General features: G+C 24.0%; 2 protein-coding genes across 5 annotated transcripts in view; one reads left to right on the forward strand and one right to left on the reverse strand.

Annotated features, from left to right (window-relative positions):
- Nucleotides 1-875: 875 nt before the first annotated feature.
- On the reverse strand, nucleotides 876-9,677 carry LOC126902822 (putative uncharacterized protein DDB_G0282133). The gene is made up of 4 exons (XM_050680449.1): nucleotides 8,210-9,677; nucleotides 5,334-7,346; nucleotides 2,250-3,620; nucleotides 876-1,113 (listed from the first exon to the last, which is right to left on the reverse strand). The coding sequence occupies exons 1-4, from the start codon at nucleotides 9,564-9,566 to the stop codon at nucleotides 1,076-1,078; spliced, it is 4,779 nt and encodes a 1,592-aa protein (XP_050536406.1). The 5' UTR covers nucleotides 9,567-9,677; the 3' UTR covers nucleotides 876-1,075.
- Nucleotides 8,272-18,687, forward strand: part of LOC126902840 (uncharacterized) — a 44,183-nt gene continuing 33,767 nt past the window's right edge. The window contains exons 1-2 of one of the 4 annotated variants that reach the window (XM_050680497.1): nucleotides 8,272-8,381; nucleotides 13,669-14,524. In XM_050680497.1, the coding sequence (XP_050536454.1) occupies nucleotides 13,675-14,524 (850 nt within the window). In that variant the 5' untranslated portion in view covers nucleotides 8,272-8,381; nucleotides 13,669-13,674. Of the gene's footprint in view, nucleotides 8,382-12,341; nucleotides 13,216-13,641; nucleotides 14,780-18,687 lie in introns of those variants that run through there. The other 3 variants (XM_050680500.1, XM_050680498.1, XM_050680501.1) reach the window with 3 other exon arrangements.

Genomic DNA, 18,687 nt, shown 5'->3' on the forward strand with positions numbered 1-18,687 from the left:
ATAATTAAAAAATTGATGCGTCGATAAAAAATTTTAGACTATCTAGAAGTTGTAATAATTTAGAAATATAGACTGAGGAAGAATGTTACTATTTATATTATTAGTCATTTCTAGGCTGCATTCTCCTTTTCATACTCAATTATAAATATGTTAATAACTTATAACTTTTTTTGAAAAAATAAATTTTTTCTTCTATATTTTTTTATACACATATTATTTTTCAAACATAAAAAACGTATGATATAATTTTAGGTTATTTTATCTTTTAAACATGTATTTGTATACTAACTGATAAATATAGACGACGATTTGAGTTTTTTTTTTTTTTGATAGAGAAATACATATTTACAATATGAAATACAAATAAGAGTTTTCAAAATAATAAATCTCTATTATTTCTTGAGATAATGTAGTTATAATAAAAATTTTTTTGTTAGTTATTTAAAAATAATGTATTTAATTATTCCTCCTAATAATTTCGAAAATTGAGATACAGTTCATTACGGAGACAGTGGTATGCAATAATTATAAAAATAATTTTTCAATTATTCGTCTACGTAATTAAACATTTATTTTTTTTGACATATTTAGAATTTTATTAAAAATAGCTATTACCAAAAAATATATGTTAATCTGACGTTGAATAAACAATAAAAAATGATTTTAACATAAAATCTATATATCTCTATTAAGCTATAAAGAATAACTGAATTAAACTATAATAAATTTACTTATTTATTCCCACTTTTGAATTTCACCAACTATAATGTAAATATAATAATATAAAAACTCTTCTAAAAATACGTGCTTTTAGTGTAAAATATTTGATACTAGGCCCGTAATTTATCGTAAACAATTAAAAGTTCATATATTAACATAAGTGGCATAATTTTAAAGATGTTATTTTGCAATAAAATGAAATTATTGAACATTTTATTATTTTATATGGCAAATAAGTATAAAGTATTTTATAAAAAATATAAGCTCCAAAAATATATACAAGTAAACAAATGATTCAATTATTATTTATGGTAATTTATATAAGCTAAATACATAATTAAAAACTACTAATTAATTAATCTTCATTTACAGAGTTCAAATTAGAAAATGGTTCTGAAACAAAATTCATAAAACTATTATAAAATAATATTAATATTAATTATATATCAAATATTTTTAAAATACAAGTGTTTTATTTCCTACTAACTCTTAAACTTCAAAAAATGTTGTTAAATTTCATGTAGTTATAAAAGGTAAATCTACATAAAAATCAAATAAAAGTCGTGATTCGTAAATATTTATTCAATTATAATTGTGAATTTGTGTATCATTTTTCACTAAATTTGAACTAAATTTTTTATTTTGTTTAACTTTTGATCAAGTTTCAATATTGTATGTATCTATATGTATATGTTGGTTAATGGTTGATGTTATAATCATTTATTATTTTTATTAAGACCAAATATTAAAAGAGATATGCCTTTAACAATTTTATGTATGTAGCAATGAAAAAAAAATGTTTGAAATGTTAATTAGTAAAATTTGATATGTGTTTATACTTAGATACAATAGATCTCGTATTTATGTAAAAATAAAAAACTCTTTGATCGTGATTTATCTCATGGTTCTTTTATTTATCATGAATGGACATAACAAATATTTATAGGAAATTAAAAATTTAATACAAGAACTCGGTTATAGATCATGGATTATTTTGTATAATAGAGCAATAAACCAACTATGAAATTTTTAATCATTATTAACAAAGATTATTTTTTTATATTCATCATCAATATAAAAAATTGCGTAAAAGAACAACTAAATTTATATCCTATCTTTTTAAATTGGATGTTCCATTATAAATTAACTAGAGAAATTGAGTATAAGTTTGAGTTTAAGTAGAAGCATGTTTTAGAGAATAATATTGTATGAAAATGTCTTTCAGTTACGGTAAATGTACACATTATTGGTTATAAATATACAAGCGTATTGTTTTATTCATATTTTATTAATATGATATACCCATTTTAAATATATATCTAGGTAAATAATAAAATAATTATCATAATAAATAAATACTTTTTATTTAATTATCTTCATGTTGTCAAAATTATTTTTTGAATTAGACCCCTAACATTGTCTTAATAGTTAAAATAATGAATTAAAATCAAAGACTTGAGTAGCTTAAAAATCAAAGATTCTAAACATAATTTAAACAAATTGGCTATTTTAAAATAATTTCATCTTACCTATTTCACATTCTTGAATAATTTCTAGTGGTTTTATTGTAAATAATTCTTCGTGAGGAACAGTTCTTTTTATTATTTCAAATATGCATTTATATGATGATAAAGAATTCACAAAATTATTGATATTACTAACTTCTCTATTGCTTTCGCTTATTATTTTTTTATATATTTCGTCTGATAAATTAGTTGAAATTTTATCAGCTATAGTAAATTCAAGATTGTTCAAAATCATAGGTTTCGAGCACATTCTTAAAAGACTTGAAATTAATTCTGGATGTTCAGTCTTTATGGAACTCTTAGGTTCCATATATATTATCTCTTCAAATTTTTTCAAAACATTTATTAGGTATTCGTTTGGTTTGTCTGCAAACAAATTTAAATCAACAAATTTTTTAAAAATATCTTTAAGTAAAATTCCAATTTTAGTTATATCTTCTGTAAACTTTATTGAGATGAATTGGGCGTAGAATATTTGTTTGAATACAATTAAATAGTTACTTATAGATTTAAACACAGGATGAATCGTTGAAGCTAACACTTGCTGTTGGTATGATTTTATAAATTCTGCTTTATAGTTTAATGAAACACAATAAAATAACTCTACTACTGTACTTTTTATTTCAGCATCATTATTTGTAGTTAGAATTACTTTTCTTATTAAATTTAAGCCATTATTTTTTTGCTTAAAATCTATACTTGAATTATTGGAAATAACTGGATTTAAAGAATTGGCTTTAGAATTTTTTGGATAAGCCCAACCAGACATCAAATCGTAAAATAGCATATTAGTTGGATGGAAGTCATTATAACTATCGTTCTCAAGTGTTTCTTTAAAGGCTACAAAACTCTGGTACTTTAAAATTTGTATATCTTCCATCAATTTCTTTGTACTAAGAGTGGCCATATGATTATCGCTCATTTTATACACTATTTCTTTTAAATCTGTAAAACGCTTATCAATCTTCCCCATTAAACAATTTCTACATTTTGAATTTATGTACTGCGACAATTCTTCAGTCATAATATTGTAATAAAGAATGAATTTATCTCTTGATAATTTTACATAACCATCAACTGTTGAATTTTCATTGATATTTCCTTTTAGATTATTGATGTATAGATTAACCGTCATTAAATCAGGTACAAATACATTACTTTTCAAACTTCGCAATTCATCAAGCATAGCCAAAATATTTTTTGATTGGGACTGTAGATTAGAATTATAATAAATTAAGTTTTCTAACGTAAAGGTCTCGATATTGTTTTTATAGTGGACTGCTACGAAGCGTTGTTCATTTAACTGAAGGAATTGTAGCATGAATTTCGAGAAAACACAGTGTAATAGAGTAAAATTCTCATCATTGCTTTTATCTAAAAAATGTAATTAAACCATTGAAAAACACATTAAGTGCATATAGAATTAATATAATAAAAATTGATCACTTGAGACTAATATTAATAAAAATTAAAATCATATTTAAAATATCGATTTAAAAATAAAAAATATTTAACTCAAAGAGCCAAAAAAAAATTACTAAATCACTACGGATTTCGGGAATAATGTTCTTATTTCGAAATTTTCTATTGCCTCCCTTGTGTCAAGTTCTTTGTAATTATTTACGTTTTCAATTAATTCTATGATTTTAATAGAGTGATTATGAAATAAGGGAACAAAATTTTGATAATTACTCGAAAAACACACGAACGTTCAAATAATTAAAATCACAGCTGGTGACACAAAATGGTAGCTTTTAAGTATATGATTTACAGATTAGCTAATATTACGATAAATAAAACGGATTTCGACAAAGAACTCAAGGTTATAAGATAAATAACTAGATTTAATAGGTATAATGAAAAGGTAATTTCAAAATTAGTAGGAGCACAAAAGAGGAATAAATAAAAAAAGAATTGCAATTAGTGCACTTACTAGCATGGTAGAACAAAAAGTAATTATATTGTCAATTTCATATTTCCAGGAATTTCAAGTGGACTAGCAAGAATTTTTAAGAATTTTGGTATTACTTTAGTAAAATATTTATTAGGTAATAAATGTTACGTTGGTCAAACAAAAATAAATATAGGGGTCAAGTTTAAAGAAAACTTAAAAAACAATATAAATCAAGAAGTTGATCAATTTCCTGTGGCTAATAAATTATTGACACAAAATCAATCAATTAAAACCATAAAACTAATTGAAAATGTAAATAATTACAAAGAATTTTACATAAGGGAGGAATGGAAAATTAAAAAAATAAGAACAATTTAATTAGTTGGAATCTGAAAAATTCATTGTTGAACCTATGTAATTGTGATAATATTACTTTGTGAAAACGTTAATTGGTGATAAGGTATTTAAGGTATATACTTGGGATATATAAGAAGGGTTATTAAGTCGTGGTGTCAGAATGTGTTTAACGTTGATAATGGTAACATTATTCTCGAAATACGTATTCGTGGTGTTTTAGTCAATTTTTTTGGCTTTTTAAGTTTAATATTTTTAATACAGATTTAATTTTTATTATAGAGTTCATATGAAATACCTTTTTTTATGAATTAAAAAATAATTCAATTTTAATTTGATCTATTTTATGATATTTTATAAATTATATTTTGTTATTATTTAAAAATAACTATAAAAACTTATTAGGTATGAAAAATATAATTTCTTTTTATGTTCCGAAGCATTAATTTAGGTACCGTGTAAATGTATTAACGACATAATTATAATGAACTTTTATTGTATAAGTTTGGTTTATAAAAAAATGTTGAATGAAATTAAATCTATCGTTCATAGTATTAGTTACTTGTTTTTTTAAAAACTTAGGAACCTAATTTTCAAATACTTTGAAACTAAAATGGATCTCATGTTTTTTTATATATGAACCTACTCTAACTATTGCTATCTAATAGCTTATACGAGTAAGATAATTAACACAATATAATATATACATTTCAAGAATATATATTTAGAATAATATAATTGCACTATCACACCACTACCAAATTATTTTAACTTGATATGATATTAAAAACATAAGACCCATCAGTTAATTTTTTTATGAAGTAAAAAATATAACTTACGATTAGCTGCATCACTTTTATTGACCTTTATAGTTGGCTCTCTTCTAGACGTATTATTTGTCAATATAAATTGGTTTTTTATTCTATTTGATCTACTATTTAAATCTTCTTTTTGGTTTTTTATTTTATTTTCAGCTAAATCATTATATATATTTAGTAGTTGACTTACTCGTGATCCTACTTTCTTTATATTATTATTACTCGGAATGTCTTGGGTTTCATTTGCTATATTAATATTATTTCCAATTGAATTATCCAAAATACGTTTTTCAATATTAGACTTTAATTCATTGAATTTTAAGATTCCAATTTGGTAATCACCTTCATCATTTTTATTTGGGTTACTTGATGAAGAACAATCTGTAGCAAATTCTATTTCTTTATTTTCGCTATTATACTCTGATTTAATTTTTACAGAATTATTATTATTATTGGGTTCATTTTTTACTTTTAGATTTTCATCGACTTTTTCATGTAGAACAATATTGTTTTGATTATTACTATTTATTAAATTTACGCTTTTATTAGAGTTACTTGACCTATTATTTTCAAAACTATTTTTTCCTTTTTTATCCTTATCAATATCATTAATGCTGGTAGCTTTAAGTTTGATTAAAGAATTATTTCTATTTAATTCTGCTTTATTCGTTCTATCAGTGTTTATCAATGAACTGCTTGCGAAATTTATATTTTCTACTTGATTATTCGTACCATTTTCATTTAATTCATTATTTTCTTTTTTATTCATATTTGTTAAACAAATATTTGTGATTTTATTACTAGAACCGTCACTAATATAATCTAAATCATTGTCGCTATCAAAAATAGTTAGTATACTTGATGATGACAAATTCATACTATTACATGAAAAATCCATACTCCTAGATAGGTCAAATTCATCGTGTTCATTTAAATCACTATTATCATTACTATTTATATCATTAATGGAAACATTTGTGATTTTATTACTAGAATCGTCACTAATATAACCTAAATTATTGTTTGTATCACATCTAGTTAATGTACTATTTAATGAAAAATCGATACTTTTAGATCGGTCAAATTCATCGTGTTCATTTAAATCACTATTATCATTACTATTTATATAATTAATGGAAACATTTGTGATTTTATTACTAGAATCGTCACTAATATAATCTAAATTATTGTTGGTATTAGAACTAGTTTGTGCACTATTTAATGAAGAATCTATACTTCTAGATCGGTCAATTTCATCATGTTCATTTAAATCACTATTATCTTTATTATTTATATCATTAATGGAAACATTTGTGATTTTATTACTAGAATCGTCACTAATATAATCTAAATTATTGTTGGTATTAGAACTAGTTAGTGTACTATTTAATGAAGAATCGATACTTCTAGATCGGTCAATTTCATCATGTTCATTTAAATCACTATTATCTTTATTATTTATATCATTAACGGAAAAATTTGTGATTTTATGACTAGAAGCGTCACTAATATAATCTAAAATATTGTTGGTATTAGAATTCATTAAAGAATTGTTTGAAATAATGATACTTTCGGTTCGGTTAATTGAACCAGTTTCATTTAAATCACTATTATCTTTTTTATTCATATCAGTTATGGAAATATTTGTGGTTGTAGGTTTATTATTAACATTTTGACTAGTATATCTTTCACTATTGTTAGTATCAGAACTATTTAATAGACTGTTTGATAAATTGACATTTACAGCTTGATTAGTTGAACTATTTTCTCCAATTTTTTTCCCCTCTTTTTTACCCAAGTCAATGACAGAAATGTTCGCAGTTATAGGTTTATTTTTAGATGGAATATTATTTGTTTCTACGCTGTTATTTAAGAATTTATTATACATGCTGTTTAATTTATTACTATTTTGGGATACTAATTCTGTTTGGTTAAATTTCGTATTATTTATACTGTTATTTGCTTCTTTTTTTACGTCAATTATTGATACTGGTTTGGAAAATAGTAAATTTTTATCATAATGAGATAGATTTTCTAAAAAAAAAAGATCATGTATTAGCGTATAAATGGTGAGAATTATATTGAAAAACATGTAGTTAAAAAATTTTCCCTTTAATTTTCTTTTTTTAAATTAATTAAATTTATTTAAATATTTTTTTTATTATTTAAAGAGAAACAAATATCGACTTCATAAAAACAAAAATAAATAGACATTTATAGCAACCAAAATTAACTTAAATATGTTCTGTATCAAACAAGTCTCTCGAATCAGTTATCTATTTTAGCACCCAAATAATTTATTTAAATAAGTCAACGATAATAACTTTTAATCCAATAATCATTATTCATTAATTTTCTTTTTTAGCAATTTTTGTTCTCTATTATGGGTAGAATACGAGAACGTGTTGTAATTTTGCAAACTATATCTCAATAAATATGTGTTACCATTTAAAAAAACAAAGTTGACCCCCTTACAAGGCATAAGGGATGAACTTAAAAATTATTACATAGTTAAAAATTCAAGAATAATATGTAACCAAAGATAATAAAAAAAAGAATTTTTAAATTATTATTATTCTGCAAGTTATTGAGTGGGTTATGATAAAAAAATCACTCTGTATAATGTTTTAATCTCAATAAATACTTAGCTCAAAAATTTTATCGATTTTTTACAATATATTGTAAGAAAAGTGCTTAATATTGGATATCATGAAAATTTTAAAGTATTACTAAGTATAAAATCCTTATTTCGTATTTTTATAATAGACAAATAATAAAAATATACTTTAACGTAGCCCAAAACTACAAAAATTAATCGAAATAATATTGAACCAAACGTTTATATATATTCAAATAAAACTATAGACAATAATTCAATAATATACTTATCATCTTACCTGTACTTTTTACATTTAATATATTTAATGGCTCTACTTCAAACAAATCGTTGTGTGAAACGGTTTTTCTAATAATATGGAATGATTTTTTATTTTGAATCAACGCATTTACGTATGTGTCGACTATATTCAATTCTCCGTCAATTGTACGCAATAGATTTAGACATTCTTGGTATGTAATATAATTTTTTAATTGATAAACTTTCAAATTAAGCTTAAGTTTATTTATACTCATTGCTTGAGTCATGGTCGTTATTGCATTATTTATCCAATTTGGTTTACTGTTGTATAAATTAAAGCTCGATAAATTATGAGCCAAATCGGAATATAACTTGTTGATTTTAAAATCGTATAATTCCGTGCGAGTTATGTTTTGAATTATTTTTACTATTGAATTAGTTAGATTAGTTATATGAGCTCTAAATGTTCTATCGAATTGTGTAGAGTAAAGCTGTTTATAAGTATTGAGGAACGATATAATAAGCATAAATACTGGATGAATTGTAGCAGCTAAAAATTGTTGTTGAAATGATTTCATATAATATCCATCAAAATTAAGTAATGCACTTTCGTATAATTTTAGGATAGTTGTTTCGGTGTTATAGTTAACTTGTACTGTAACGGATCTCATCAAACTAAGGCCATCAGGTGCTTTGTACGTACTGTGAAACTTGCTATAAGAATTCATAATATCGAAAAACAATAAGTTTGAAGGGTGAAAGTCTACATACCTAATTTTAAGGATATTTTGTTCAAATACACCATTAGCTGTTTTTTTTAAACCCTCTAAACAATTATAAGCAACTTGAACATCATCTATTTTATTTATATTAAGGCAACCTCGTTGGCTTATTGTTAAATATTCAAATCGCTTTTCAACTTGAATAAAAAATAAATTTGTGTTATCACATTCATGATCTAAAAACCTTTGTAAATGAGTGGTAATCAAGTCATAATTTATTTTAAACCCAATTCTCAAATGTTGTTCGTCAGTTAAATATGTATTATTATATGTATTTTCATTATTAGAATACATATAAGTATGACCCATTACATTATTTAAGTATAAATTTACCGTCATTAGATCTGCAGAAAACTGTTTATCTATTTTTTGTAACTCGTCCAGCATCACCAAAATTATAACGCTTTGTGTTTGTATATTATTTCCATAATATTTCAAGTGATTCATATAAGTGACATTCGGGACATTTAGGTTTGATGACAAAATGAAATACTTTTCATTTAGCTGAAAAAAATTTAACATATATTTCGAAAACAAACAATGTAATTTCATGTGACCGTAAAAATTTGCAAAAACTGCAGCAAAAAGAATCAAAAACACAATTAGCCGAAACATAGTTTATGATAATTTAAGTAAGAAAACGCGTAAAATGTTTTTAAGGCTTAACTTTACTTCTTTAAAATTTCAATATCCTGTCACAGATAAATGATTGAAAAATAAAAAATAAATGTATTAAATGTATAATAACTAATACGGTATATAAACCTTTGAAAAAATAATAATATATAATTAAATATTTCAGTGTATGATAATATTGATAAAAACCAACGTCAATTCTTAAAATACACATTAGCGTAATTAACACTTGCGTCATTTTATATTGTCATCTTAATACTTAGATTGTAATGTTTAATAATTTTAACATGTGTGCATAAATTTAAACCATTAATTTATGATATTTTGCGATAAAATTGACAGTATAATCAATTGTTTTTAATACGCAATAAAAGTATTAAATGTATGTGAAAAATTTTTGCTTAGGAATAACAGAATAAGAAACTTTTTAATTACGTGTTTAAATGCGTTTAAATTTTCAATTAGTATAAATCTATATCATAATAATTATTTCACTTATAATGGAATAAATTTACCAATAAATTAAATAGAATTAATTAGCCACAAGTGATCATTTTTTATTATATTTTTACAAATAAATTCTCAAAACAGTAGAAATAGTATACTTAAAAAAAAAATTTTTGCATAAAAATGTGACCTGGATTCTACTTGATTTTAAAATAAAAAAAAAATATCAAAATTCACGTAAAAGTAGTGATAGTAATTTTTATAAACATGCATATTTAATAATTAATTTTGATGGTTATTATCAAACAGAGTACGCCCTATTTCTAAATAATAACCAACACTATAATGGATAGCGTTTCTAGATACTAATATGTATTAAATTTCTTTATACATGATAATGTATAATATAATATAATATTATGTTATTATTATGTTGTAATACAATAATTATAATTAATTATCTATAGACAAGTAATTATCAAATATATAAAATAATTAATTACTTTACTTACATTTTTTCATAAAAACAAAAAAAAATTACCTACCAAATATGTACTATTTTTATTAACCAACATGGATATTTGTTTACAGTGTAACAATAGTACCGAAATGCTGATATCAGCACCTTATATACAAGGTGCCGCTTTGCATAGAATTTATTAATATTGAACACGCTCGAAAATTTAATACACAATTATCAATACATATATTGATGATATATTATCAAAATACATATTACCATGCGCAACGAATAACACAGTAACTCAAAAATTCAACTTTGACATTATGAGCCATATGAATTTCTGTTTTACTCGTCTCATAATAACTTTTGTCAAAATGTTGAAAATTTGGTTTGAATCGGAATTAATCTACTTAGAAAATTGATAAACAAATAGGGTGTAATCAAATAAATTTTATTTTTGAACTCCTGAAAAGTAAGAAAAGTTTCTGCCTTTATCCTTGCGCATATCAATATAACTCAGGTTATATGAGTTTAATATAGCCATTTATGAATAATGAGCAAAATAAAATGTTAAAATTCAATTGCTGCATGATTCTATAAGGACCTATAAATTATTAGTTATTATGAAAATNTAATAACTTTTGTCAAAATGTTGAAAATTTGGTTTGAATCGGAATTAATCTACTTAGAAAATTGATAAACAAATAGGGTGTAATCAAATAAATTTTATTTTTGAACTCCTGAAAAGTAAGAAAAGTTTCTGCCTTTATCCTTGCGCATATCAATATAACTCAAGTTATATGAGTTTAATATAGCCATTTATGAATAATGAGCAAAATAAAATGTTAAAATTCAATTGCTGCATGATTCTATAAGCACCTATAAATTATTAGTTATTATGAAAATAATTTTTTTTATCATTAACAAGATTCTAAAACTGGCGGTTCTCCCATCATTCATTTTTCCGGCTTTGTTATTTCCTAAGAACCGATTATTGGATTTATGGCACCTCCCATGTATGAAAGTACTTGTAATAATAATCTATGCAAGGATAGACAATTATATTAAAAATCCCTCTCCTCTCCTCGGGATTATATAATTCCGGAGCCTCTATGTAAAATTATAGGCGCAATCTGGATGGTCATAAAGAGCTTAACTTCCTAATTCTGCCACAGCATCCCAAAAATTATATTCTTTGTATTAGTGTCTTAGTTATAAGAGTGGCTGGACTGTTGCAATTCTCTGTGAGTACCATTAGAAGTGTTTATAATCAATTGAGTTAAGTATCTTAAGTTTATTATTATTGTTGTGAACAATATTTTATTAACATCGCCCAAAAAAATATATCCAACTATTTTTTAAAGTTGGTTAAACTATACGAACAGTACTCTTAATTATATAATTATATTGTCATCAAATGAATCATGTGGTGCAGTTTAGCAAAGTATACACTTAACACTAAGAACTGTTAAATTATCAGAAACTTATTTTATATTACTTGTGTTATAAAAATATTTCAATATAATAATTTGCCAAACAATTATTTTTTTCTAACTACGTTAATATATAAAAATAGTGCGTAAACCAGTAAATATGACGCTTGCACGAGGATAAATATAAAATAATTACGATTTAAATACAGGGTGATTTTTTTATCATAACCCACTCAATTACTTACAGAATAATAATAATTTAAACAATTTTTTTTTTCATTATTTTTAGTGTAACTAAAAATTATTCTTGAATTTTTAACTATGTAATACTTTTTAAGTTCATCCTTTATGCCTTGGAGGGGGGTCAACTTTGTTTTTTTAAATGGTAACACATATTTTTAATTTAATAAAATGTTTGAGTTTTTAATTTAATAGTAAATGGCATTTGAATTTTTAATATAACTTAATTCGTTTATTAGATATAATCATTTAAAGTTTCAAATTTTTGAATTAATATACAGGTATAATACACAAGGGATTACAAATACAGGTAGCTAATTGGTTTTTTATAACATCGATATTAGCAGGTACACAGCATTGTTATTATCAATTGTAGTAAGGCACATTGTTATGAGTTTATAAATACACTAACTGACAATACAGAAAGTATATCTATTGATAATCATAATTGATAATAAACAATCCGTGACTGAGACAGCAATGTCATAAAAATCCAATTAGCTACCTGTATTTACAATCCCATGTGTATTATACATGTATATTAACTCAAAATTTTGAAACTTTAAATGTTTATATCTAATAAGCTAATAAAGTTATATTAAAAATTCAAATGCCATTTACTATTAAATTAAAAACTCAAACATTTTATTAAATTAAAAATATGTGTTACCATTTAAAAAAACAAAGTTGACCCCCCTCCAAGGCATAAGGGATGAACTTAAAAAGTATTACATAGTTAAAAATTCAAGAATAATGTGTAACTAAAGAAAATAAAAAAAAAAATGTTTAAATTATTATTATTCTGTAAGTAATTGAGTGGGTTATGATAAAAAAATCACCCTGTATATTCTAAAAATTAAACATTATAGTTAAACAAATAATTGATCACTTGCGAGGTATTAATTTTAATATATTCAAGAAAAATATACTTATTTTAAAACGTGAACTTAAACTAATGTCGTCAAAAACCTTACAATAATTGAATATTTTAATTTTACTTTGATCAATTTGCTGGTTTTTTTTTTTGTAATAATTAATTGATTTACTCAAGTCTGAATAATTTTATTTAACAGGTAAAAATGAACTATTATTGCAAAATACATACTATTTTACTGAAAGTAATACTTTTAAATGTTATAAGTGTTTATACAAATGATGAATTTAGTCAGAATACTGAAAATAAAACATCTATTACTATTGACGATTTGAATATACTCATCAGAGAATATCCTGCATTTTTACAGTTGAAATTACAAAAACAAGAATATTACACAGGAAAAGATATAGCTCGTTGTCCTTTACCTTACAACGAAANTGCGAGGTATTAATTTTAATATATTCAAGAAAAATATACTTATTTTAAAACGTGAACTTAAACTAATGTCGTCAAAAACCTTACAATAATTGAATATTTTAATTTTACTTTGATCAATTTGCTGGTTTTTTTTTTTGTAATAATTAATTGATTTACTCAAGTCTGAATAATTTTATTTAACAGGTAAAAATGAACTATTATTGCAAAATACATACTATTTTACTGAAAGTAATACTTTTAAATGTTATAAGTGTTTATACAAATGATGAATTTAGTCAGAATACTGAAAATCGAACATCTATTACTATTGACGATTTGAATATACTCATCAGAGAATATCCTGCATTTTTACAGTTGAAATTACAAAAACAAGAATATTACACTGGCAAAGATATAGCTCGTTGTCCTATGCCTTACAACGAAAATACGATATTAGACGATCCCGATGTTGTGTCGTCTGAATTATTCAACCCAAGGGAATGTAAAAAACCTTGGATATGGACGCGAAAAAATGAAATAGATGTTCCTGTACCTATTAACGGTACAGTTGGTAAAAAATTAGGAGATATCATTAAACCATGTATTAAAAACAATACTAATATTATACAATGTTATACTCACTATCTAAATGTAATCGAAAGCGTTGGTTTAACATTTGCAGATAGATTTTGTTTATATATGATAGAAATGTATGATAGAATTTTGGTATTGACTAATAAAATAGATTATTTAAACAAATTTAGTTTGTTTAATATTAAAACTAATACATCAGTACTTCACTCGATTTTAAAAAATACTTATCAACTATTATTTAATATATATATTGCATTTAGTCGATACTATATTTCTACTCTACCTCTTGATTGTGTTATACATCTCAAGGTGAATGTGTTTAATATTAATAAAGGGAATAATGCATTTGTTCAAAAACTTAAAGAACAATTTTTAAATTGTCGGGAATTAATGAAATCAAAACTAAATTATGCTGTATTAGGCAATATTGAGAACTGGGAATGGGATATTACTTCTGATAACAAACCTGATGACACTGTATTAATGACTACACAATACAAAAATGATAAAGTAGGATTAAATCTATTTCCGTACAACGAAAGAAAATAAATTTAATTTTTTGTATAAACAAAGAATAAGTGTAAATATTATTTATTGAAAAATTTATTTTTATATTAACCATAAAATTTTGAGTTAATTATTTATTATATTAGTTTTTAAGGATTACAGACTAATATATATACACACTTACATATTTAAATACTACATAGATCACTGGTTTTACATGGCAACCTCTTCTAACATCAGTGACTCTATTACAGCACTATACACTAACATGTTAGTCAGCTTTTGGAGTGGTATACTACGTAACTGACCAAGGGTAAAAAAAGTCGTGTTGACTGGGTATGTTGTATTATTATATCAGTTATAATTGTTTATGTAAATGATGAATTTAGTCAGAATACTGAAAGTCAAAAATCCATAACTATTAATGATTTGATATACTCAGCAGAGAATATTCCGCATTTATACAGTTATTATTTATTATAATTTATTCAGTTATTTGTAATTACAAAAACAAGATTATTACACAGGAAAACATGTATCTCGTTGTCCTATGCCTTACAACGAATATACTATATTAGACGATCCCGATGTTGTGTCGTCTGAATTATTCAACCCAAGGGAATGTAAAAAACCTTGGATATGGACGCGAAAAAATGAAATAGATGTTCCTGTACCTATTAACGTTACCATTGGTAAAACATTAGGAGATATCATTCGACCGTGTATTAAAAACAATACTAATATTATACAATGTTATACTCACTATCTAAATGTAATCGAAAGCGTTAACATTTGCAGACAGAAATTGTTTGTAACAATTGAATATTGGGATAGAATTTCATTATATCTAAAAATATAGATTATTCAGAAAAATTTAGTTTGTTTAATATTAAATTTTATGTTCCACAATTTGTCTTTATTTTAGATAATTTTTAACAACTTTTTAAAAATATTTATGATGCATTTATACAGTATTATATTTCTACTCTACCTCTTGGCTGTATTGCGAATATAACTCGTATGATTTTTGGGACTGATAAAAAGAGTAAGTCATACCACAAAAAATAAAAAAAATCAATTCTCATTNAAAAAGAGTAAGTCATACCACAAAAAATAAAAAAAATCAATTGTCATATTGTCGAGAATTAATGAAATCAAAACTAAATTATGCTGTATTAGACAATGTTGAGAACTGGGAATGGGATACTAATTCTGATGACAAACCTGATGATACTTTATTAATGACCATGCAATACAAAAATGATAAACTAGGATTCAATCTATTTCCGGATAAAAATCCAAAATAACTTAAATATTTTAATTTTATTTCTGTGTAAACTAAATTTTTGTTAAAATAGTTTATTATGTTAAATGTTGTATTTAAAAATATTACGGCATCGATGACTGTAGCAATAAAAATTGTTCATTAAAAAATATCAAATTTAGATTAATCTATCTAATTTTACTAGTTATTATCATTGTAAAATATTTCAATATAAATATTTATTTATTTTATATTTAATATATTTTCATTGATTAGTAATTTAATTTGAATATATTATTTAAATAAAAATGATTACATTTATTTATTTATGTAAAAGCTATAAAACTTACCTAATGATTTAATTATCAAGACCTTGATAAAGTAATAATACATGGTAAGTATGAAGGATCATAAAAGAAAATCTATTTATATGTTATTAATATTATAAATAGTGATTCTTTTAATACCAACCACTAAATTATTTACCATATTATTTAATAATTTATTTGCAAATAGCCTATCAGCTATTATGTCTTTACCTTTCATTTGTTTATATTTTTTATAAATCTGATCCTTTACGTGCCCATAAGGGGGAATTTAAAACTTTTTCAAAAAAAAAATTAACTTTGTCAACTTAACTTTAAAAAATGTCCCTGAAATACTTCAAACTTTAAATATATATTATATTGCTTAAAAGCTTATGATATATATTATAAGTTCATATTTAGAAATGGCCACCGAATCAATCAAAAAATGTAATTTTTATATAATATCACTGTTTAACACGTTAATATTTTGATATTAAAAACTTTTTGAAAAATAAATAGATCAAAATAGTTTATTTATATTGAAACCTTATTTATTTCCCTTTCATTTGATATAAGTTTTTTGATGGTCAGGTATCATCTATACTGGACTCAACTGTGCTACATCCCTATTGTGTCACGACCCTAATGTGCTAGGTTTTTTTAAAATGCTAACATACATATTTAATCAGCTTAAAAAATATGAAATAATCTAATTAAGGAAATAACTTGTTAATAAATACTCTGCTAGAGTATTCCAGAGTTATTAATAATTTATTGTAATCACTAGAGGTAAGAGAGTTGGTAATGCTATTTTTATCACTAATCATATTTTGGTCATACTTATCGATTTGCTTATGATGAGAATAACATCCAATGTATTAGTTCAAATGTTCTTATCGACTAGTCATTTTTTATTAGATAATTTCATATTTTATAAGTTTATTAAATATCCATGTTATCATTTAAGAATCCATTAAAGAAATGTTATCATAGGTAAAAATTAGGAGAAATCATTCAAACGTGTCTTAAAAACAATACTAATATTATACAATATTATACTCACTATCTAAATGTAATAAAAAGCGTTGATTTATGTTGTACACCAAAAAATAGGGTTAATGGAAAGGGGTATTGAAAATAAATAACTATCCTTTTTCTCGGGCTGTGTTGTTCGAGGGTCTATGTTTGTTAGCATTAATTTGCAAGCTGAGTTTGAATGTTCTTACCTGAGTTTTAACTATCCTTCAGACCTCCAGAATAGTGATAAAAAGAACGCAATGCCAAACAGTTGTTGATGAAAAAAATAATATAATGTAACTTCACATATATTTATATAAAATCAATTGTAATAATCACGCGAAGTTTATGGAGAGATAATATTCTTAATTAATCAACACAACCTTAAATATTAATATATACACTTATAATTATTCAGTGATGTTAAATTAATTTAGCTCGCGAGAACCAGACGATGAGAGCGACATGTCCGTATGTCGGTTTTATCGAAACAGGACGAGGCGTCCATCCCTGCGTCTCTCCTGGTGTTCTTCTTATAACCCCTTCCAGAGACGCACATATTCATCGTCCGGTTTTCATTTACTTCGCATTTTTTATGAATTTCATGATTTTGTATATACATTTAAAAAGGGTTCTTTGACTGAAAATAATAAATGGAAACATTTGATTTTTGAAGGGTGCATGTGCGACGAAAAAGAAGAGCGGATGACTTATGGCGTAATTGTGTCAACTATGTGTTGGATGTGATTAAGAACAGAAAATATTGATTGTGTATAGTATTTATTGTGAGAAGTATTGTATAATAGGGTAGAATATTTGTTTGTATTGAGAGATGAAAGAGAAGAGAAAGAAAAAGTTTTTTTATGTATAGGACCTATTACAACATTTAACATTTGCAGATAGATTTTATTTATTTCTAGAAATTTGAGATAGAATTTTAGTATTGACTAAAACAATAGATTATTTAAAAAAAATTAGTTTGTTTAATATTAAAACTAATACTTCAGTACTTCACTTGATTGTACAAAATACTTATCAACTATTATATAATATATATGATGTATAATATTAGTAAAGGGAATATTGCATTCGTTCAAAAACTTAGAGAACAATATTTAAATTGTCGGGAATTCATGAAATTATGCTGTTTAAGACAACGATCAGTACTGGGAATGGGATATTACTTCTGATTGCAAACCTGATGACACTGATATAATGACCACACAATATAAAAATGATATAATAGGATTAAAACTATTTCCTTATAAGGTACCAAAATAATTTTTCAAGACATTTTTTTTTTTTATGTGTATGAACAATGAATAATTGTAAATCTAATTTGTGTAGTTTATTATATGTTGTAATTAAAAATATCAGACAGCGATTATTGTAATAACAATTGTTCAAGACAACGATCAGTACTGGGAATGGGATATTACTTCTGATTGCAAACCCGATGACACTGTATTAATGACCATAGAATAAAAAAATACTCAACTAAGATTAAATCTATTTCTGTATAAGGAACCAAAA

The sequence above is a fragment of the Daktulosphaira vitifoliae genome, unplaced genomic scaffold (assembly GCF_025091365.1).
Source record: "Daktulosphaira vitifoliae isolate Bord-2020 unplaced genomic scaffold, ASM2509136v1 Scaffold_3, whole genome shotgun sequence".
In the NCBI taxonomy this organism is placed as follows: domain Eukaryota; kingdom Metazoa; phylum Arthropoda; class Insecta; order Hemiptera; family Phylloxeridae; genus Daktulosphaira; species Daktulosphaira vitifoliae.